The sequence below is a fragment of the Gordionus sp. m RMFG-2023 genome, chromosome 2, assembly GCF_954871325.1.
Source record: "Gordionus sp. m RMFG-2023 chromosome 2, tfGorSpeb1-WG-v2, whole genome shotgun sequence".
NCBI classification, from domain to species: Eukaryota; Metazoa; Nematomorpha; class Gordioida; order Chordodea; family Parachordodidae; genus Gordionus; species Gordionus sp. m RMFG-2023.
Genome location: NC_088776.1, coordinates 21,172,207 through 21,195,731, shown reverse-complemented (window position 1 = coordinate 21,195,731; position 23,525 = coordinate 21,172,207). Strand labels below are relative to the sequence as shown.

Sequence of the window (23,525 nt, the reverse complement as noted above, 5' to 3'; positions counted from 1 at the left end):
AAAAAAATGCGCAAATAATGATATTTGGTAATATTTTTTGTAATTGTTTATATTTCAACAACCTAAAAATCAAAACGCAAATTGATAATGATAATACAAATGATCAAAATGTTTTATAAATCAGATAAAACTTTTTTAAATCTATTATTACAATAAAAAAAAATTAAAAAAATATACGAATAATATAAAACCAAAACATATTTTTTTAAATATACAATGAATTATAAGTGAATGGAACGAAATTTTTTTCAATCAGTATTAAGTGCTGAATAATTGTTGTAGTTAATTTGTTTAGAGGAAGAAGGTATATTGGCAGATGGTTTATTACTTAAAATCGTAACATTGTGAGTTAAAGGATTGGGTTGCAGAAGAGGTTGGTATGGATTGGAATGGGCAGAATGAAATGGGGGAGGAGAAGCAGCGTTAGCTATATTTCCACCGTATTGAATAAGGTTCGTGGTCGTGGGGTTAACTACTATGTTATTGGGATTATCCTGAAACTCTTGCGGATATATAACGACCGGAATTCCTTTCCTAAATAATGCCTTGTCATCTTCCGTAGTGAATCGAGGTTTGTGGGTCCGTCTTATAAGATACATGCAAAAGCAAAATACAATTAGGTAAAGGTTTGATAATTTTTCTAAAAAAATTAAATGTTATTTTCTTGAACTATTATGCAAATTCTTAAAATAAGGCCTGTTTTTGTAAAATATTTGCTAATTTCTGAAATAGGTAGGCCTAGGTTTAAGGTGATTTTTAACCTTTTTGTTATCGTACCCAAATTAAAATAATAATGTCGAGATATATTGTCGCCTGAGAATTAGGTTATTCCATTTCCAATTTTTGTCAAAAATGATTTTTTTAAAGATCTATTATTTAAGAATGTATTAATCTATTTAACATAAAAAAATCTTAACTTTTAACATATAAAATTATTCTATCTCTTCTTATTGTTAAAATTATATTATTCCATTTACAAAAAATAATCAATCCATCCCATCATATAATTATTTAGAACGCTTTCAAGTATTGCGTAAATGAAATTAAGAGTTATTTTAACTGATTGTATGGTCCTATATAAAGATCCTGATATTACTGATATAAAAAATTTTTTTTTATCATTATTTAAAGAAAAATAATATACATTAATTTTATCCATTCCATCAAAATATCATATTTAAATTTGTAAAATAAAATATTAGTCGTTATCTTGTTAACATTAGTAATTAATTATTATTATTCAATAATATTTTTAGATAGAATATTATTTCTTAAAATAATAAAAATAAAATTTGGTATTTAATATATCTCCAGTTTTAGTATAATAAAAATAAACAATTTTTTGAAAAATATATCATGATATTTTATATAATTAGTTATGAGGAACTATAAAATATGCATATCCTTAAATTAAAAAAAAAATTAACACAGATAAGGAATTTTTCAAATTGCTCTCTTTTAAAATTGGAAAAAGTGGCGATAAAATAATATAATTCTCAGACGACGATATGTCAAAAATTAAGATTGGCGCAGAAAAGCAATTATATTTAATTGAGGCCTAAACTTATGAGTATTTAAAAAATATGTTTTTTTTTTCTTAACTTTAAAAAGTTAATTGCCAATTTATTTTTAATAAAAAACAAATTTTAGTCATAATTATTTATTTTTTAATAAATTAAGAAAAGGCATTAGGCAAAAATGTAAATATTTGCCAAAAGTTTTAATTTAAAAAAGAATACTCTATGATTGTAAATAAATTACTATCTCTTAAAAAAAGATTAAAATGAGTATATTATACCTATAAAGACAACAGGCTATAAGTCCCGCCAGTAATAGGAGGAGAGCCATAACAAGGGCAGGTATGATGGTGGTTAGCCAGATACTCCTTTCGTGATTAGAGCTAACGCTTTCGACTGGGGAATTCCCCGCCTGCTTAACGCTTTTAAGCGGAGCAGGTTTAAAAGGGTAACACGAATGCAGCAATTCGTAGCCGGCCTTTTTGACCTTGTAGTCTGGACCCATGGCCTTTTGAAAATCGGGATTGATGGCAAACTTTCTTGCCGACTTGTTTAGAAAATCGTCGTTATTATTATTACTATTTTCGAGTCGAACAAATTTCGATGCTATTTTCTTGATCGAATCGTAGGGACAGCCCTGTAAGCGACTATAATTGTAACCTTTCTCCTTGATGTAATCTGAAAATGCTTCGAGGGATAATTTATCGGGAGTTAGTAAGGTATCGTTGATCCAATTAACCCGTACCGACCCCTTCTCTATCGAATCGATATATATGTTTTGAGAAAGGGAGGTGTTGATGACTGGATTAGCGTTTAAAATGTTAGAATTATTACCGTAGTAATAATAATTCAAAAGTTTGGATAAAAAGTTTATCTGGCTGTCTAAGTCCGATTTGAAATCGTAACCTCCTCTATTGGTCGCGTTCCCATATCTCCCCTTATTCCCGAGCAGCCTGCTTCTATATTCAGTATAATTGACAGAAGGGGCATCCATAGATATCCAAAATCTATGATTTACACCTTCATCGTAAAGAGATCTAAATCCTTTGGGTCTATTATGAACGAAAACCGTAAAAGCATTATAAACGGATATCCCTCTCTTATTATAAGCCGCTAACATCAGTTGGTGCAGGCCCAAGTCTGAAGTGGTAGGAATACCGTATATTCGAGGTGGTAATCTAGAGTCTAATTTGATCCAATTGTATCTAATATAGTGAAATAATGATTAAGAGAAAGGATTAACTTTGGTATAAAAATCATCATTGAAAAGGTTGAACAGAGTAACTTATGTATTAATAGTGTATTTTATTTTCGAAATATAATAAATTAGATTAATATAAGTGGTGTTCGTCTAGTGTGAATTGTAACAAATTTAATGGTGTAACATAAATTCTATTGATAATTAGATTTTTAATAAATATTTTTAAGCAATTCTTCATATCGCAGTCCTATAAAGGTAATCATTAATATGCCTATTCAGAAACGAATGCGAATCGAATAGTGCACTGTTCGTATTTAAATTCTTTTATTGCATACTGTCATCGCTGGTCGCAATTTTATATCGATATATATATATATATTTATATAATGTCAATCTATTTTTTAACCGTTTATAATTGGTTTATATCAATTTTTTTGTGAAATTTTCTTAGTTTTTTTTATAAAAACATGATTATTAGAATTATTGGATTTTTTATGAATAAAAATAAATTAAAATGTCTTTAAAATTATTTTGTGAATTTTCAAACATTATAATAAAATATCTGGATCATGATTAAATTTTATTAAGTCTTTGAAGAGGATTTTGCAAAAGTATATTTCTCAAGAGTAAAGTAATTGATTAAGTTCTAAGTTATCATTATTAAGTATTAGTTTTTTTTTATCTAAGTTCAATTTTTTTTATATTGAAGTTAATTGGTTCATTTGTTTTTTCCCCTAATTTTGTTATAGGTTACAATGTTGGTTGTTATTAGTGGAAGTTTCAATGTTCAGCCACTGCCCTTTGCAATATATCTCCGGAGTTTGATGAGGTGGATACGCTGGGCTCTAAATCAAGGACCCCCGCTTGTGATCCTACCGCGGCTGCCGAATGTACGTCCCAGAAAACTATCGGTTGTTGGTGGCTCTGAGAAATATCCCTAGCTCTTCTTTTGTTATTTAAGGAGAAGTCTCTGATGGAATTGTGGTGGGAGTCTCCCAGAGGCGTTCTGGATCTTCTACCGATGGCGGGGCATTGGCTGCGAAGATGATCATCTCCGTTGCAGTTGAAACATCTCTTTTTTCTGGATCCTGGAAACTGCGTTATGTTTTCTTTCGGCTCCCTCGAATTAATGTGTATACCATTATTCTTCGTATCATGGTAACTTGGATATATGACCGAAGTCTACGAGCTGTGAGTTTGTGTGCATGAGAATATATTTAATATTCAAACTTCCAATTAATTTTACAAAAAAAATTAAATATTTTTATGATTTACAAACGTTAATTGAATTTAAAAAAAATTCTACACAAATAAATAATATACTTTGTTTAAATTTCTTATAAACAAATAACTTTTATCACCAATACAATGAAAGTGATTTCACAAACTAGACCAGGCAGACAGTGGGAATAAAAACAAACAAAATTTTATCACCAAAATATTATTCCCCACGCGTGCCTCATATAGTTCCAATCTTCGAATCTCAACATCGTTCCTCTTTCTTTTCACTACGGCAGTTGTCTGATAACGAACGAAAATAACTGGGGACAAAATATAAATTACAAGAAATGGAAAAAGATTTTTTGTTTTAAAAATAACTTACCGACACTGCTTATCAGAACTTTAGAGAAAGATAAACGAACACAAAAAATACAAAATCTGGCAGACATTGCCGATAAAAATTTTTTTTTACTACCATTAACTAATTTCTCTTTCATTTGATACAATGTTAATAACCAGACCAAAGACATAAAAAAAAACTTTTCTATTCAAATAGATATGTATCTCTTGTATACCCTCTCTAGATCAGATCATATACACATTAACGAACTTATCTCTTGTATGAAAAAGGGAAAAATATTAATTTTCTTTCAGTATTATCTTTAGCCAATTCGCTATCAATAATGAAAAAATCCAAATAATTATTATGAGGTCCAATTTTGGTAATCCAATCCCACTCCATAATAGTTTCCACATTTTTTTCTACTATCCATAAATCCAAACTTATGATAGTATCATTGAAAACAACATCCCAATTGAGTTTTACCTAAAACTTCAATTATCGAACCATCAAAATGTTTTAAACACATGTTTTCTTTCATAATAATGCCATTAGGCCACATTATTGAAATGTTCGCTCCAGTGTTAAACAGTAATCAATGTACCTACAGTCAATCCTCAATTTAACCCTAGGACACTTACATGGTCGACTTATTCTTTCAGTCATTAAAATTTCACAGGTTTTAATGGGCTGATTACTATTTATTCCATCTGAAATATCAATTTCATTAGAATCTAAATTTTGGTATAAATTCAACTCGGAATTTAGAGGCTTTTTACTAATATTGCTATATTTTTTTAACAATATCACTAGGATATTTTTCCCATTTGAAGTTATCAACTTCCTTTTTGTTTGGATATTTAACAATACCCCTAGGATATTTTTCCCATTTAAAATTATTATAACTCCTTTTATTCAAGTTATAATTATAATAAAGATTTTCACTTTTATCATCATGATAAAAAAAATTTCTATTAAAACCACTGCTTTCATGCGAATCATATCTCATTTTAGCATTATTATACAATTTATTATATTTTGAATTCTCGGTCTCCTACCCACTATATGATTACACCAACAGAAAAACTGATCATGATAATTTGAGAGCGATTAAGTTATTAAATCAGTGTATATTAATTTAATTTATAGGGCAAATAGTTTTTCTTATAGGTTCTTCTTTGTAAGGCATGAGATTTTTTGACAGTAAGTAAGTTCCTAAAAAAAAACCTTTCACAAACAGTTAGTGAATACCTTGTTAATCACATCACCATTCAGATTAATAGTTTATCAAAAGAAATGACAAATGATTCAATTTTATTTAAAAAAATTAATAATTTTTCTGATTGAATTGAATATTCAATCAAATTATTAGAATAATTCGATTGGAATAAAATATATTATTTGAATAATTTGTCGAATATTAACTATTCGTATTATTCGAATTATTAGTTTTATTTAAATTGAATAATTCTTTGTTCGTATTTGAAAATAAATAATTTACTATTCGATTCGATTTTGAAATAGATCTAATTAAAAGCTACGCTCTGTATGTCTCTGATATATTTTCCTTTTATAGTGCAATAAATGGATGCTATTGAGCCATTTGTTTAAATATATATATAAAATATAGATAAATATTAATTCTACTAGCGCCCACCAAATACTTTTTATTTTTAAGCCCTGCCTGGGCATAATGATAGCATTATACAACCAGGCCGGGATTCGGTGTGGATCAGTAAGTATTTGATATAATATATTAAATAATATTATTTATGGTATAATTTATTTATCCCATATAAAATATTTTATATTTTTTTCATGACTAAAAATTTAATGGTGAATGATGTTTTCCGGCACAAGGTAGTAGAGATATAAGAAAATATAATTAAACCTGCCATCTTCATTAAGCGGAATTTTATCTATAGTATAGAGGGTTAGTTTGAGGTTAGGTGTATTCCCATCGATATAATCGTAAAATGTGTCGTAAGGAATGGGAAAACTAAAATACTTTCCCACCGCCACTTCGTGCTGATCTAAAGGCCTTCTAAGGGAAGGTGGAAAGCCTCCTAAGTTAGATTTCCCCTGCTGTGACTCTACAAACGCACCGATCGAATTCATCATATTTTTAGAGCTACCGTTGTGTACATTATTATTATTCATTTCATTGATCGCGTTATTCTGATTGACATTGCTATTATTTCCGTTATGAAAGAAAGTAGCAGAATGTAAAACTTGTGTTTTGCGGTCGATTTTAAATGGCACCGACTGAGAACCGTTGACGTTATAAGAATCTAAAAGATGATAATTTTCTTGCCGGATATCCAAATTACGTAGATTTTGTTGGTTACCAGAGTATAAAGCCGAATCATCGGAGGATAATAAAGCGTTGTAATCGTATTCATCCTTAATCAAATCGTTAAGCGATCGTTTTAAAATGCGGTTGTTAATATAGGTAGAAGTAGATAATAATGACGAGATATTGATCATGGATTTCAAGATGTCAAATATTAATGTTTCGTAGAGACCACGAGAAAAGTGGTAAGGCTGTGGCGTCTGTATCTTTATCCTGACCAAAATAGATATTCTGTGTTTGCCTTGATCGTTAAGGTTACTATTATTTAAGGTATAAGATTTTTCTTGTGGTTTAACAAGTTGTTGCGATAATACAATAACTGGTTTTTTATTTTTATGTTCAAATGGAAACTTATGAGTCACGTTTATATAAAAAAAAGATTCCGAATTTGAGATTTCATTCAAAATTCTGAAAATGGTGTCATGTTGAAAGTTTCCGTCTCGCGTGATAAGAAAGCAGGCTTTAAGATCAGAGTCTGATTTATTCTGCCTTTTGATTTTTGATCCCCAATCAATTTTCTAATTAATATATATATATATATATATTTGTAAATGGATGAAGCCATATAATATTAACTTTATGTCTGTATATTACATCATTCATTCAAGCTAAGTATATTAAAATTTATATTTAGGTGACAAAAAAAACTTTTAAATTACAAGGTAGCAGGTAAAACACGCAAAAATATTAATACGTAAATTATACCTCGATTCGTTACTGTAATTAACGTTTTTTTTACTATTTTCCCCAAAAAATGAAGCAGAAAAATTCCCCGCTTTTAACATTTTTAATTTTTTTTATATAATATGAGAAAATGCAAATGTTACTTTAAAACAGGTATCCTAACCTAATCTGGACCGTTATTATTTATCAAACAAAATCGAAATCTTAACCATTAAAATTTCGTAGCTCGAACCTCCAAACAAGTCGGTGAACCGATTTGATTGGTATCCTAACTTTTAAAAGATCATTATCAATTATAATGATTGGTTGGGCAGTATCAGTCGCCATTTTTATATTAAATATTTATATCATAATTAGAAAATATGGTTATTTATTATAATTTATAAATTATGTATATTTGTACGTGCATAATAGTGAACTAAGCGTTAGTTGTTCTATATCTATATAATTGGGTCTTAGTGATAACATTTTTTAAAATATACTACTTTAATTTATGCGAAATGGTTCAAACCGTTTTTAAAAATTCAAACTTATTTTTATAACTGTATAAGCCTCCATTTATTGGAAATTATTGCATTTTTTTATTAAGCCATACTTTTTAAATAGATTTTATAATGACAAAATAAGCTACAATAAAATTTATCTGTAGAAAGAGTTTTGGGCATAATGAATGTTAAATTCAGGCATTTTTATAGTCGTCTTTTTTTTTGACATAGATTTACATTTTAAATATTACAAGAATAATATAATAGTTTCATTTTATTACAAAATAACAAGTTTTAAATAATCGTATAAATGACTGTAAAGAAGAGAGTAATCAGGATAAAGAAATTATTTTATCTCAAACTATCTATTTTTTCAAACCATATTTTTCATTATGAACAACAAAGATAGTTCAGAGCTAACCTTGAATATTAAAGAAATTTTTAATAATTCTATCATTGTAAATTTTTAATTCATATGTAAATGTTAGCGTCAATGTGTTTTTTTCGTTATTTTTTTTTAACTTTAAATCAGGGATGTAAACCCGTATCCTGACAAAATATATTAAAATAATATTTTTTAATAAAGAATTTTGTGGAATTATTTTTTTCTTTGCATCTTTCAAAATTTTTTGGTTTTCATAATTCCATTTTATATTATGAATGTAGTAATTTTTTTACTTGAAATTATGTATGTGTATTTATATGAAATATAGAATAAATAGATGTAAAAAAAAATTATGTAATTTTGAGTCAATATTTCTTTATGTTCTCCAAACCCTGAACCCGGACCCGACCTTTTTTTAAAATTTTATTCCTGAACTCGAACTAGGGCCCATATTTTTTTGTTTAGGGCGTTTTTTAAATTTTAAGAATCTGAATTTTACAAGAAATGTATGGTTTAGAATACCTACCCTATGAATTTCAGACAATTTTGATAACTTGAATACTTAGAATTTATATAAAAAATATATGTAAAAACTAATATAAATTATATTAAGAAAAGTTCACAGAAAAATTTTCTAAAAACCCCAAAGTAGGTTTTATACACAGCTGGAATACATTTCCAACATAACCATATTTTAAAACGCGTTCAAAAAATGATTTAAGGTTGAAAAAATAACATATTGACAGTAAATAGGGAGGGAAGTTATGTATAACGTTGAACGTTTTTGTATTTATCGGTTTTTCAAATATTAGATAGCGTCGCAATTAGGGGTGTACCGATACCACTTTTTGGAGTTAATCTATAATATACATAATAAATAATATACATAATAAATAATATACATAATAAATAATAAACAAATAATATTATAAAATTTGGAATAAATATTTAAAATAATATTTAACATTAATATATCGAAGATTTCTTTTTAGAAATAACAAAATTTCCAATTTATCAGATCAGCCTGTAGCGATGGTAATTGTCAATATCACCAGCTTCACTAAAAACAGATTCTGAAGAGACTATCGCACACTTTTATAAACAGAATGCACAAAAAAATAACGATATGGTAGAATGTTTATTAATTAATTATTCAAAAAATTTACAAAAAAATGGATTTCGATTTTATTTATAAAAATAAATGATTTTAGATATAACTTATTTTTAAAATTTGATAACATTTTAATTTTGTTAAAGACGCTATATATCGGATCTGATCGGGAAATTTTATAATATTAGCCGATAACCAAAATTTTAAAATGGGTGAAATATCGGCCCGATCCGATAAAAATATCGGTAAATCCCTAGTCGCAATTTTATGGTTAGTTGTTTTCGAGTAGCATCTGTGGCCTAGTAAGTTGGTGCGCGTATCACTAATCAGATAGTTATAGATTCGAATCAGAGACCTTCATTTTTTAACCAAGCCTAGCTTATGCCCGCAGTAAAAAAAATTTTAAGCCCCAGGCCTGGCTCATATCTATTATTAAAAAAATCACAAGCCCATAATACAAAAAAATTTCCCAAGTCCGGCCTAAACCCATTCCAAAAAATTATTTTATTGTATTTAATAAAAATAAACAATATATTAAATTTATTTTGTAAAATTTAACTATGGATAAAAGACGAACAAATTTAATTAGTAAGATAATATAGAAACATATATATATATATATAGTATTTTTATATATAATGTAGTAAAATCAATATAATATTCATATCAGAAGACAAATATACCAGCAACAAATTTTTTAAACAAAAGGTTTTTGCAAAAAGTAAAATTTATGATTTCTCCATCATCAAACGACGAAGAAATATATGGTTCGCCCGCAATTCTTGACGGGATGGCTACTAGTTTATTTTTTTCTCTCTCTTTAGCTTTCACCTTTTCTGGTGGTAAGCTCCTTCAACATCTCTCTCCACTTTATGTTATTCATACAATCTCTTTTATCTAATTTATACTTCTTTATATTGACTCTAATTTTATGACCCCATTGAAGTTTTGGCCTTCCTCTTTTATGTTTGCCCATCACTTCCAAACTCTCAACCTTATTTCCTGTGTAGTTCATAGGCCTTCTCATTGTGTGCCCATACCACCTAAGTCTGTTTACCATTAACTTAGTCTTAATGGGCACAACCTTTAAACTACTTAGTATTCTTGTACTGCGCACTTTATCCTTTCTTGTTAACCCAGCAATCATCCTCGGCATTCTAATCTCCATAGTTTGTAGACTTCTCTCGTCTGATTCCTTGGTCGGCCATGTTTCCGAACTATATAGAATAGTTGGTTGTACTATGGAACTGCAAATTTTTCCCTTTAATTTGTGTGGGATTCTTTTGTCAAATAGCACTCCAGATAAAGATCTCCACTTTAACTACCCTTGATTAATTTTACACTTTATCTCTTTTTCTATTGTGCCGTTTGTTTGTATAGTGGAGTCCAAATATTTGCAGCTTTCAATTGCCGATATCTGCCATATCTAGGGCTCTGCCGATCCACATATTTTTCACCGATCCGATCAGATATTGCTTCAAAACCGATCCTATATTTATACTGATTTTTCATTACCCCCCTTTGAACCAAATGTAATTAAGAAATCAATATTTTTTATGCAAAAAATCGAATTATGCATTTAATTTAATTTTTTTATTCCTACAATTAAGATATAATTTTAAAAAAATATATTTAATAATATATTATATCCATTTTATGTTGGTAAGAATTATAAAATTGTATTTTTTATTAAATATGAGAGCCAGTCACCTGCAGAGATACCAATTGAATGGCCCGGCCCAAATTTTTTTTTATTAATTTTTTATGGCCCTGCCCGGCTTTTTAAAAAAAAATTTCAGGCCCGGTCCGGGTATATTTTAAAAAATGGCCAGGCCCTGCAGGTCTCTGATGAGATCCTCTAGATTTTCTGGCAATAAGCTTTTAAGATATGGACTAACTATAGAAATAAAATTTAGAGGGTGTTGTGCATTTGTATTGTTTAAAAAAAAATATAATAATGTAAAATAAATATACATAACATAAAATAAAAAGATCGGATCGGTTTTTATAGGCATCGGCCTGATCCGATATTTCTGGAAAACGCTAAATATCGGCATAGCCCTATTTATATTAATGCTCTCTGTTTCATCTCCTCCTATCACCATATACTCCGTCTTTTCTGTTTACTTTTAGTCCGTGCTTAGGATATTTATCCAACTCACTAATCTTTCTTTCATTTCATCCTTGGATTCAGCAAGTATCACAATATCATCTGCAAATATCATATTCCACGGGAATATTTGTGGTATAGACTGTTATAATACCTCTATTACTGTTATGAAGAGATGTGGGCTGAGAGCCGACACTTGATGAACTCCCTCGACTATTGTGAAGTACCAGTTGTGCTATGGACCATTCTATATTATTCTTATATATTTTTCGGGTATCTTTTTGTGGCGTAGCGCCCACCATATAAGTCTTCTTGTCAAAGACCTTTTCTAGATCGAGAAGAACCATGTGTAGCTTTTTGTCCTTTTCTCTATATTTCTCACTCATTTGCCTAATTGCGTGGATTGCATCAGTCGATCTTCCAGGCATAAAGCCCTCTCCTATATCAACTATGTCTCTTAACCTTTTTTCTAATATTTTTTCGTAAAGTTTAATACAGTGTGACAATTTTGACAATTATGTGGATCCCCTTTGAAGATAGGAATTAACTCTGCTTCCATTTTTGAGGAATCTCTTCATTTCCCAATATTTTATTGTACAGATTTGTAAGGAAATGTATTCCTTCATCTCCTAGTGCTTTAAGGCTTTCTATTGGAATATCATCAGAACCCCTTGCTTTGTTGTTTTTCATATGTTTGAGGCATGTGATTATTTCTTGTTCCATCACTGGTTGTATAAGGTTTTGACATGGGGAGTGTTTTTTAAAGATTTGGTATAATTAATTTGATTAAAACATTTTAAAAAAAATTTATATACAGATATTTATTATTCCATTATCTTACATTATATTAAGTCCCCAGGGTGGCCTAGTGGGTTCATGATGTGTGAGGTACCAGGTTCAATCCTGATAAGATACTGTAAAAATTTTCTTAAATCTTCTGCAAGAGATTAGCATGCAATCAATCTGGGTTTTCCTTGTACCACTTTAATATGTTATTATATGACTGTCCTTTTTCTTATAGTAAATGTTGGTTAAGGCATGGTCAAAGGCTTGCGCAAATTTCAGTACATGCTCTCCTTCATCATTTCTTTCTACATATCCAAAACCACCATGATGCCTTTTGTAGCTATGTCTTGTTTTTCCCACAGGTGTATTTAAGTCTCCACCTATTATGACTAGGTCATCCTTAGGGATTTCCATTAAAGCTTCATCAAAGATAACTCTAAAGTCATCTTTCTCTTCTTCTTTGCAACCCGTTTGAGGAGCAAATACTGAAAGAATGTGTAGTATTTATTGACCAATTCAGAGTTTTATTTTCATTAGTCTATCAGAGATCCTGTTGACTTCTACCACTGAGGAGGTTAGATCTTGACTGAGGATGATGCCGACACCATTCCTATTGCTAACAATTCCATTATAGTACAATTTATACCCATCTCCAATTACACTGTGTGACAAATTTTGACTTGATTTTTTGGGAGAAAATCAAATAAACATGTTTTAAGACAGTTTTTTATGCATATTCTTAATCTGCTGTCAGTTTTTTTCTAGCACGTCAGGTTTTTTTATTTATTTTAGGTTAAAGTGGCCAAAAAGGTCATTTTTAGCACTTTTTTAAGGTTTATAACTTTGGTTCTAATGATCCCTACAACTAAAAAATTATCTTAATTTTTGCAGCAAACCTTCCTTATTATTATTATACATTTTTTTTTATAAAATCCTTACTCAATTTTTAAACAACCTATATTTTTTAAATTTACCTTTATTTATAAAATCTTTTTTAATATAGTTTACATTTAATATATTTATTTATTGTGGCTTTCATTCTCAAAAAAAAATTAATGAAAGAAATTAAATGTTTATGAAAAATTAAGCGCGAAAAAAAACTCCTTTCTTCCTACTCGTTATAGGCATTATTATTTATTGCCCATACTACGGATTCAAGGTACTCCATTGGAAAATCATATATTTTGGTATAAATTGATTAAAAAAACAAATATTTTTAAATACATCTAAAAATGATAAATATTAATAAAAAATATGAAAAAATTACCAATTATTGCATTTTAAATGAATTTTGCTTCAAAAATGCTCAATTCAAAAAGAGTACAAATTAAAAAAGTGGGTACAGACATCTGATTTTGGTATAAATTGATCATAAATGCATAAAATATTACTAAATACAACTAAAAAAGATAAATATTACCTTAATTTTGCTTTAAAAATGCTTTATGCATAGAAAATTCAATAAAAGTGTACAAATTAAAAAGTTCGAAAATATCTGTACCGACTTTTTTAATTTATAGATTTTGGTTGAATTTTCATGGCAGTACTTTTAAAATATAATTAGAATTATATACAATCTTGAGCATATTTGAAGCAAAATTATATAAAATTTATCTTCTAAAGTTAATAATTTTGATAGTAATTTAAATTGAAAACTTAAGGCCCCCAAAACGAAATTCTTTACCATTTTTCTCAAAAACCAATAGATAAAAAATTAGTAAATTTATAAAGAAATATAAGTTTAACACTATCACCAATTTACAGGGATTTTTATTCAATACTTTTTAAAATATATCCGTATAAAGACCTAAATTTTACCATTTTTGAAATTTCGAAAAGTTGTCTTTATACGGTAATATTTTTAAAACTTGACGTGTATGGAAAATTTGGAAAACGGATTCAAACTCAGCGTCAAATTCTGCACCAAAACTTGTTTTTATTTTCTTCTCCCATTTTTCTTGTCACACAGTGTTATTAAAGTCTTCTGCCCATTTCGCCTCTTGTATACATGCTATATCAACTTTTCTCTTGTTCAACATGGATGCCCTCTTTACTTACCTTTAAGTGTACCAATATTCAAGCTTGCTAACCTTATTTTTATTGCTTTGACTTTATTTTACTTTTCACATGATGGAGGCCTTCACCCTGTGCATCACTTGGTTGAAACACCCTAGCTTTCATATTTATATTTTTGTGTGTATCTTTCATTTGGTGTATTGGACAAGTATCCTACCAGGGTGGCATTTCTAAGCTCAGAAATTCATCTTGTCATATGTCTTTACACATCAGTTATCAAAGAAAAACCTGAAAATTTTTACAGTCTTATCAGGATTGAATCTGGTATCTTCGGTTTCCAAGCATACATTATAAACCCACTAGGCCACCCCAGGAACTTTATATAATGTAAGATAATGGAATAAAAAAATCTCTATATAATTTTAAATGTTTTAAATAAAAAATTAATTATCCCAACTCTTTTAAAAAAAATATGTGTCTATATTTGAGTAAAATGTAAATTATCAATAAATAAAATGATTTTATTTTATATTGGATATTTTACTTTATAAAGATAAGTGCCTCAAGTTATTTATTTACTATAAGTTTGTTCTATGTAAAATGATGGAATAACCAAATAGACAAACACATAAAAATTTTGATAAATATATACAAAATATTTTGCTTTATAAAATCATTAATGGTTAAATTTATAAAAAATATTGGCCAATCTGATATTTTTTAAAAAGTGAGTATTGGTGTCAATCCAATATGGAGATGTAACATCAGAGCAGCCCAATTGAAATATTGTAATTATCTAAAATTTATAGATTCCTATAATTTAAATCAGAAATGCTCAAATAGATTTTTGATCAACTTTTAATAAAATTTCAAATATTTTTTAAAAAATGTTTTATGAGTAAATCTTTTGTGATTTTTATGTATAAAAAATATTTCATGATGAAATCACAAATTTAAAGATTTTTAAAAAAATATTCAATTCTATAATTTTCAAAGATTTTTTGCTCAATATTAATTGTCCAAAATCTTTGAAGATTTTTTTTCAAACAGATTTAAACATAAAAGTGAAGGTATTTGGTATATTTTGTATAAAAGTCAAACTCTCTAATTTTATGCAAATTAAGTAAATAATTTACTCTGAAAATATAGAATTGACTAATCTAATTCATTTAGATTTATAATTTGTGTGAATATTAAAACCATAACAAATGATAAAAATATATTATAAAACCATTTACTTGATTAAGTTTATCATCCAAATAGGTATAAATAACCTCACATTTGGTGGAGTCTATATTCTCTACATCCTGAAGTGTGTAATGCTTATTTGCTTGTAATAATAGGAGACATGGATTCAAAAAAATTGAAAAAAATGCTAAGTATAATTCAAATTTCATCATAAAGTCACATTTTTGTTTACAACATAACAAATATTAGTTATCTTTAATTTAATATATAAATATTAAAATCAATTTATTCTATTACCTTTAATTATCCATAAATATTGTTATTCAAAGCCGTTTAACCTTTTTGCCATTTCGCAAAATTAGGATTGATGCAAACTTCGAGATGTAATATTTTGTTAAATTTACTGAGTAGTGCTCAACGCAATGGCTCAACGTTACCTAATACAATTCGAAAGAAAGAAAGAAAGAAAGAAAGAAAGAAAGAAAGAAAGAAAGAAAGAAAGAAAGAAAGAAAGAAAGAAAGAAAGAAAGAAAGAAAGAAAGAAAGAAAGAAAGAAAGAAAGAAAGAAAGAAAGAAAGAAAGAAAGAAAGAAAGAAAGAAAGAAAGAAAGAAAGAAAGAAAGAAAGAAAGAAAGAAAGAAAGAAAGAAAGAAAGAAAGAAAGAAAGAAAGAAAGAAAGAAAGAAAGAAAGAAAGAAAGAAAGAAAGAAAGAAAGAAAGAAAGAAGAAAAATTTCCAGGCTTTCATTATATTATTTTGGCTAAAATCTCAAACGGGAAATTTTAAAATAGACTTAAGTTGGGCCGTTTTCTAAAATAGACGCTAAATCTCGCTATTTAACAACACTAGTAAGAATTTTCCGGCATGACTAGGTCCTTTATAACTTTTTAAAAATATGTCTAGATAGGTGTCGGGCTTATAAACCACTACCATATATGTACTCTTCTTCATGAGAAATTACGGTTCTTATTCCTAATGTTATATATTTGCTAAACTAATTTATATACTTAGATAATATGATTGAAGTGCCAGCACAGTTCTTTCGGGAAAATATAATAAATGGTAACCAGTGTGCTGGCACTTCAATCATATTATATAAGTCTATAAATTAGTTTAGCAAATATATAATATTAGGAATGAGAACCGTAATTTCTCATGAGAAGAGTACATATATGGTAGTGGTTTATAAGCCCGATACACTGACCTAGCTAGACATAAGAACTCTGGAATTATTTAAACATTATTACTTCAATGTTTCTTTTAATAATTGATTCAATGATTTAGCCCTATTGATAAAATGATAAATAATTTCAATAATATTTTGCCAGATAAGAATATAAGATCCTTATTGACAATGCAAAAAAATTAAGAGAGATATATAAGCTTTATAGTTGTTGGGGGAAAAAGATATAGATATAAAAATATAATGACCGGAAAATTTTAAAAAAATTTAACGGGCAGTGGTGGAATTTTCGCAAAACTTTAACGGCCCGGGCCTAACTAAAACTTTTACCGACAGGGCTGGGAAATTTTTTTAAAAAATTTAAGGAGAAGCGCAAAAAACTTAACTAACCGAAACGGGTTGGCCGAGCCTAGCATTGCAGATCTCTAGTGGAGATCTTTAAATCTATTTCGGCAGCAGGCTAGTAAGAAGGTGCTTATATTATTAACTATATAATGTACTTGTCATAGTATTTTAGGTTACTTAACCTATTCCCCGCTTTTTAGGTTGAAAGTAAACATTTATCGTATGCATTTATTTTACTATTTTAATTTCTCTCTAGCAATCTCAGGAGGCTTAACATTAAATAAAAACATATTTTTATTTTTGGAAATTAACTTATTTTTTTTAGATAATTATTTTAAAAATTAATTTTTTCCCTTTTCCAAAATTATTTTTTATTATTTTCTGTATTTAGAGGGCTTTCTAAATATTTAAGAGGGCTAGAGCCTCTGCGCTCCCCCCCCCCCCCCAAATATTGATAAAAAGAAAAAAAATTATATTTATGACTATATAAAAATATTAATTTTTATAACAATAATAAAGAGAAATTCAAATTTAACACTTTTAAAAAATATTAAAAAATTAGTGTCCAGGGGCCTCTGTCTCTACTCAAAATTTTGAAAGAAAGCTAAAAATAAAAATAAAATTAGTGGGGGAAAGGGATATTAGACTCTTGTACCCTCATAGCAATACCCCCCCCCCTCCTTGTAAGGCATTTTGAGTGTTTTAGTGGAATGAAATGACTGAATGGGAGTATATTAAATCTATCCTAGCTTTATCATATTAAGATAATCTCAAAATGACATTGAGAGAAAATAATAATTTTAAATATTTCCTAAATAGAGGAGATTTAATACATAGATATACATATCATTCTTCCAATAGAAAAAGGAAATGAGATGCTAAATAATCTACACGCGTTGCCAGTTTGGTCTAAACAGATAGCTTAATATATATAATCGTTCTTCTGATAATTTTTGGCCTTTAGGAAATAAGATACAATTTAAAATTTTTTATAGTATATTGTGTTCATATCATTATTGTTAATAAAATATCCGCTAGATGGAGGATATTTTTAATTTCGTATTTTAACAATATAAAACATTATAGAAGTTTATTTTTCATGATTAAAATTTGGTTGATACTAACTTTAATCAGAAAATGCAAAAATTCCCGAGTTTTCATCATTTCTTTAAGAATATTATCACACAAGTATATTCACATTTAGTCATTTTTATAAAATTTTAAATATTTTATATTTTTTAAATAATATTATAGGAACTAACAAATATAACCATAAAAAAATTTGGGGTTTACATCATTTCTTTAAGAATTATATCAAAAATAAGTCCATTCTCAGTTTAGTCATTTTTTAAAAAAATTTTATAATTTATTTTTTTAAATAATATAATTATAAAAAGAAAAAAGCATTATAATCAAACATAACCCAACATCTTCTATAAGTGTAAGGTAGAGATACGTTTAAGTCTAGCCTGATAAAGCATATCGACCATTAGAACTTGATAATCTGGCATTACTCCCATACCATACATTAAGTTTCAGATTACAATTAGTTTTTGTATTTCATTAGCAGTTATTGGAAGTTTTATAGGATCTCTTAGTAAGATTTGATATCATCCAATCCTCCTATCGAGTCTATTGAAAATAAATTAATAGCTTCGAATACTTCATGTAGGATTTATTTGATAGAAGATGTTATAACAAGAAAAATTTGATATTGACATTTGCTGGATGTTTGGAAGGTAATTCATTTTTGGGTGTATCAGGATATATTAGAATACTATTTTATATTTAAAGCTAGCGATTAAATTCGTTTATAAAAATATTATTGCTCCTATTTAATTGCTCATAATTAAGGCTGAAAGGGGAGAAACTGTACTTAAAATTTTCATAAATATTTAAAATTAGTTTCAATATGTAAAAACTCTACTTATTAAGATATTGACTTTTTAATTTAGTAGAGATATTATGTAAGTAAAAGTTTTGAACATCCCCTCACCTTATGACTCACAATCTAACGTGAAGATTAGTAGTTAATAAATTATTTCCATTAACTATTATGTTAAAAAATCTTTAAAATCTTAAAATCCATACTTATATGTCCTATATGAGCCTATCAAATGAAAATAAAGGCTAAATCAATAAAAAATGTTTCGAATAGATAATAAATATCTGTATTTAGTATTTAATTTAAATATTATTTAATATAGTCGGCAATGTTTTTAAAGTGAAAAAGTAATCAATACAATCAATTTCAACGATACACCTCAATAGTTGATAAATCATTACCCATTGTACCGAAATGATATTTTGCCATTATAGAATCACTACTTTAAAAGATGTGATTATTAGAATAATTTTGTATTTTTATATATTTCATATATTTTAAAATGTTTTTTTCTATTTCATGTCATATTTTATTGATATTCTTAATACAATATATAATTTGTATTAAAATTCTTTTTCCTATTTTTTTAAATTTTTCTAATATTTTTTAAAATATTATCATTTTATTTTATACAAGAATATAAGATAAAAATAATTAAATAATATCTAAAGACTGGATCTTATAATTTCAAAAATTTATTTTATTAATTCATTGCTTCAAACATATTGGCGCCAATATTCCATTTTTATAAAAAAAAACATGTTTTATATTTATCACTTAATATTGGTCAAAAATATAGAAAAAATTATAGGAGAATGACTTTTATTTTCGGTATAATTCTTAAGGAAATGTTGGGAACTCCAAATTTTTTGCACGTTATATTATATAAGTTACTATCTACAACATTATTTAAAAAAAATAAAAAATTAAGATTTTTAAAAAAATATACTAAACTGAGAATTAACTTTTTATCTTTGTACAATACTTAAAGAAATAATGGAAACCCAAAATTTTTAGCGCTTAATGAATATTTAAGTTAATATCTATAGTAGTATTTTAAATAGAATATTTAAATATATTAAAAAATGACTGAGGATGGACTTTATTTTCGATATAATTCTTAAAGGAATTATTGAAACTCAAAATTTTTATATTATATAAGCCTGGGAGTCACAAATGGGGAGGAATCAGAAATTTCGATGAATCACAAATAGTGGTTAGTAACAAATGGCGATGGAGCACAAATCATGAGATATCAGATTTTATAAAAATATATAATATAGGTATGGTGCTAATCAACAGGAATGAAGGGGAATAATGTTAGGAGCGACAAATGGAGCTTAAAAAAGGTAGGATTCAGAATATATATAATTTTATTTAAATTATAAAAACATAATACTTTGTATTGTTATCTCAATCTGATTATAATAAAATAACGTAGTAATATAGTTTTTTAGTTAATTATACAAGATAATCAACATGAATTAAAAGGAATATTTTTCGGGGAGACAAATTGGAAAACTTCAAAAAAGCCAGGATCCTTGCTAATAAATGTAGAATCTTATTTAAATATCTTATATATATAGTCATATAAATTAGCGAACCACGTATCGTTTTTTTTACTAAGTAATACAAAAAGCAGTAGAAATAAAAGGGAATAATGGTAGGTGCCACGAAATGGCAAGTTTTAAAAAGGTAGGATCCTTAAGAATATATATATATATAATTGTATTTAAATAATAATAAAAAATACCATGTATATGGGGAAAGGAAGGTAAATGAAAAGAAAAAGGTAGAAGAAAAGGAAACTGGAAAAGAGAAGGGAAAGAAAGTGTAAAAGAAAAAGGAAAAAGAGGGAAATGAGAAAGCAAAAAAAAACGGTAGAGGAAATGGAAAAGAGAAAGGGAAAGTAGAAAGGGAAAGAAAAGTGTAAAAGAAAGAAAATTGGAAAAAGAAAAAGAAAAAGGGAACGGAAGAAAAAGGTAGAAGAAAAGGAAACTGGAAAAGAGAAGGGAAAGAAAGTGTAAAAGAAAAAGAAAAAAGAGGGAAATGAGAAAGCTAAAAAAACGGTAGAGGAAAGGGAAAAGAGAAAGGAAAAGTAGAGAGGGAAAGAAAAGTGTAAAGGAAAGAAAATAGGAAATGAAAAGAAAGAGGAAAGGTGAAGGGAAAGAAGGAAAAGAAAAGGCGAAAGAAAATACGGGCAGAAAAAGGGTTTTCGTTCTAAATCGCTAAAATAAAAATAGGTAAAAACAAAAAATGGGAATCTTGCTTATATATCCTAGAAATTTTTAAGTAAATTTGAAAAATTATTATTAATAGATACTAAGGAATTAATTCTTATACTTAAATTGATTTTTTATTTAAAAAATCGCTAAAAATAAGAGAAATAAATACTCATTTCGAAAAAGAGTGTTTACTTCATAGCATCTATTAATATTATTTTCAATATTGCCTTTTAAATTTTTAGAAGATATAGGCGCGATTTATAATTTTTAAAAAATGAGAAAAAGAGAAAGAAGAGGGGAAAGGAGAAGCGAAATAAAAAAGCGAAATAAAAAGGGAAAGAGAAAGGTAAAAGGAAAAGAAAAAGACATTTATGCATTTTTAGTATTTATAAATATATAGATTAAACTTTATTTTGTATGATTGGTAGATTTTTGAGTTTTATGATTTCTGGAATGTTTACTTTGTTGCCACTTCTTTGTTTGGCAATGACAGATAAATCAAAATTTACGATATCAATAAAGTTGTTATACAGGGTCTGTTTTCTAAAATCAAAACAAAAGAAAAATTTAAAAAAATTGATTATGTATTAATATTAATTTCAACTCTCTAGATGAAGTGTAATATTACCAGTAGCTAAAATAGATTTAATCTAAAATGTAAGAAAGTATAAGAAGAAGATATATGCATTTTTATATAGATGATTAATTAAGTTTTGTATTGTTGGTAGATTTTGTTGGATTTCATTATCTCTGGAATGTTTATGTTGTTGAGTAACCGGCAATATTTTTCTTTTATTAATGACAGATAATAGAATAATAATTTATATTATTATTCCATTATTTTTATGGTCAATATCACTTGCTTAAATAATTTATATAAAAATGACAAAATACAACATTTAAAAAAAAAATGTGTAAAGTTTAAATAAATATTTTTTATTATTTCTAATCTATTGCAATATAAAATTAATTAAATAGCTAAAAGTTGCCGATGAATACTTATTATATAAATATTTCTTTATTTGTGGAATACAATATAATGGCAGTTCCAATTTATTGTAGACTCAAAGGTTTTAAAACATCTTTCTAGTATCAAAATCTTTTAACTAGACTTAAAACAAAATTTTAAAAATTTCCCTTTATTTCCTCGTGGAATAAAATATAAAGGCAGTGCCAATTTATTACCAAACACAGAGGTTTTATAACATCTTTTTAGTATCAAAATTTTTTAACAAGACTTAAAATAAAATCTTAAAAAAATTTCTTAAATATTTTTTTCTCGTGGACTAAAATTTAATGTCAGTGCCAATTTTTTACTAGACCCAGAGGTTTAAGAACATCTTTTTAGTATCAAAAAACATCTATGAGGTTTAAAACAAAATTTTTTTCTAGTGGAGTAAAATATAATGGCAATGCCAATTAGTGATCTGCATCGGGCCTAATTTTTCAAGCCCCGAAATTTTTTTTAAAAAATTTTGCCGACCCGAACCCTAAATATCTTTTAAAAAAATTTTGCCGGCCGGCCGTATTTATTTAAATATAGAAATTAATTTTATAATTACTAAAATAAATGATATATGTTATATGGCGTCTAGTTTCCATAAATAAAATAAAATATTTTTATTTTACATTAAAAATTCAATATAAAATTGATAAATTTAAATATATTAAAAAAAATTCCAAAGCCCGATCCGACTCAACCCGAACCCGGCCCAGAATTTCTTTTAAAAAAAATAGGCCCGAACCCGCCCGGCGGGCCAGGTTCTCTAATGCCTATTTATTACTATACCCAAGGTTTTAGAACATTTTTTTAGTATTAAATTAACTATTTTCATAATTTTTTTTCTCATGGAGTAAAGTTTGATGGCAAATGCCAATTTATTACTAGACCAATGGTTTTGAAACATCTTTCTAGTACCTAACACTTTTAACTAAGCTTTAAATAAAGTTTTAAAAATTTTCATAATTTTTTTTGCTCATGGAGTAAATTATAAGGGCAGTGTCAATTTACTATTCTCAAAGGAAAACATCTTTTTAGTATTAAAAACCTTTAAATAGGCTTAAAACAATTTTTTTTCAAATTTTCATAATTTATTTCTCGTGTAGTAAAATATTGTGACAGTGCCAATTTTACCTGTGGGAGAGATCAATCAAGATCGTCATTGAAATTAGAAGGGTGTCGTTAGTTATGAAGTAATTATCATTATTTGATTAAAATTGGTGAGGAATTATTTTTGATCTGAATTTCTTTTAATTATTTCGATTTCATACAAAGAGGTTAAAATTTTAAGAGGGTTGCTATCATCATTGATATAGATGGGTATACAAGTCCTTGTTATAGTGAATACATTATATTCTTCACAGTCCTTTTCTTGTAAAAGTTAAAATAGGAAATTATAGCAAAGTATTATTTTTTTTTACTAGATCCCTTTAGGCCATATTTTTTGATATCTAATTTAAATAGAGAATAAATATCCTTACAAAATAAATTT

At 27.3% G+C, this 23,525-nt stretch overlaps 1 protein-coding gene across 1 annotated transcript; it reads right to left on the bottom strand.

Moving 5' to 3' along the window:
• LOC135924796 (uncharacterized) lies at positions 1-15,836 on the bottom strand. The gene is made up of 5 exons (XM_065459907.1): positions 15,695-15,836; positions 15,448-15,650; positions 6,171-7,150; positions 1,799-2,722; positions 1-585 (listed from the first exon to the last, which is right to left on the bottom strand). Exons 2-5 carry the CDS (start codon positions 15,607-15,609, stop codon positions 249-251), a joined length of 2,403 nt encoding a protein of 800 aa, XP_065315979.1. The 5' UTR covers positions 15,610-15,650; positions 15,695-15,836; the 3' UTR covers positions 1-248.
• Between the last annotated feature and the right edge of the window lie 7,689 nt (positions 15,837-23,525).

Bases quoted from the DNA above. Each gene is read 5' to 3' on its own strand.
- LOC135924796 (XM_065459907.1), bottom strand. From the start codon at position 15,609: ATGATGAAATTTGAATTATACTTAGCATTTTTTTCAATTTTTTTGAAT. The intron at 2,723-6,170 runs GTTTAATTATAT...TCACTATATTAG, and splicing joins CCGCTTAATGAAGATGGCAG to ATACAATTGGATCAAATTAG. The intron at 586-1,798 runs GTATAATATACT...GTATCTTATAAG, and splicing joins ATAGCCTGTTGTCTTTATAG to ACGGACCCACAAACCTCGAT.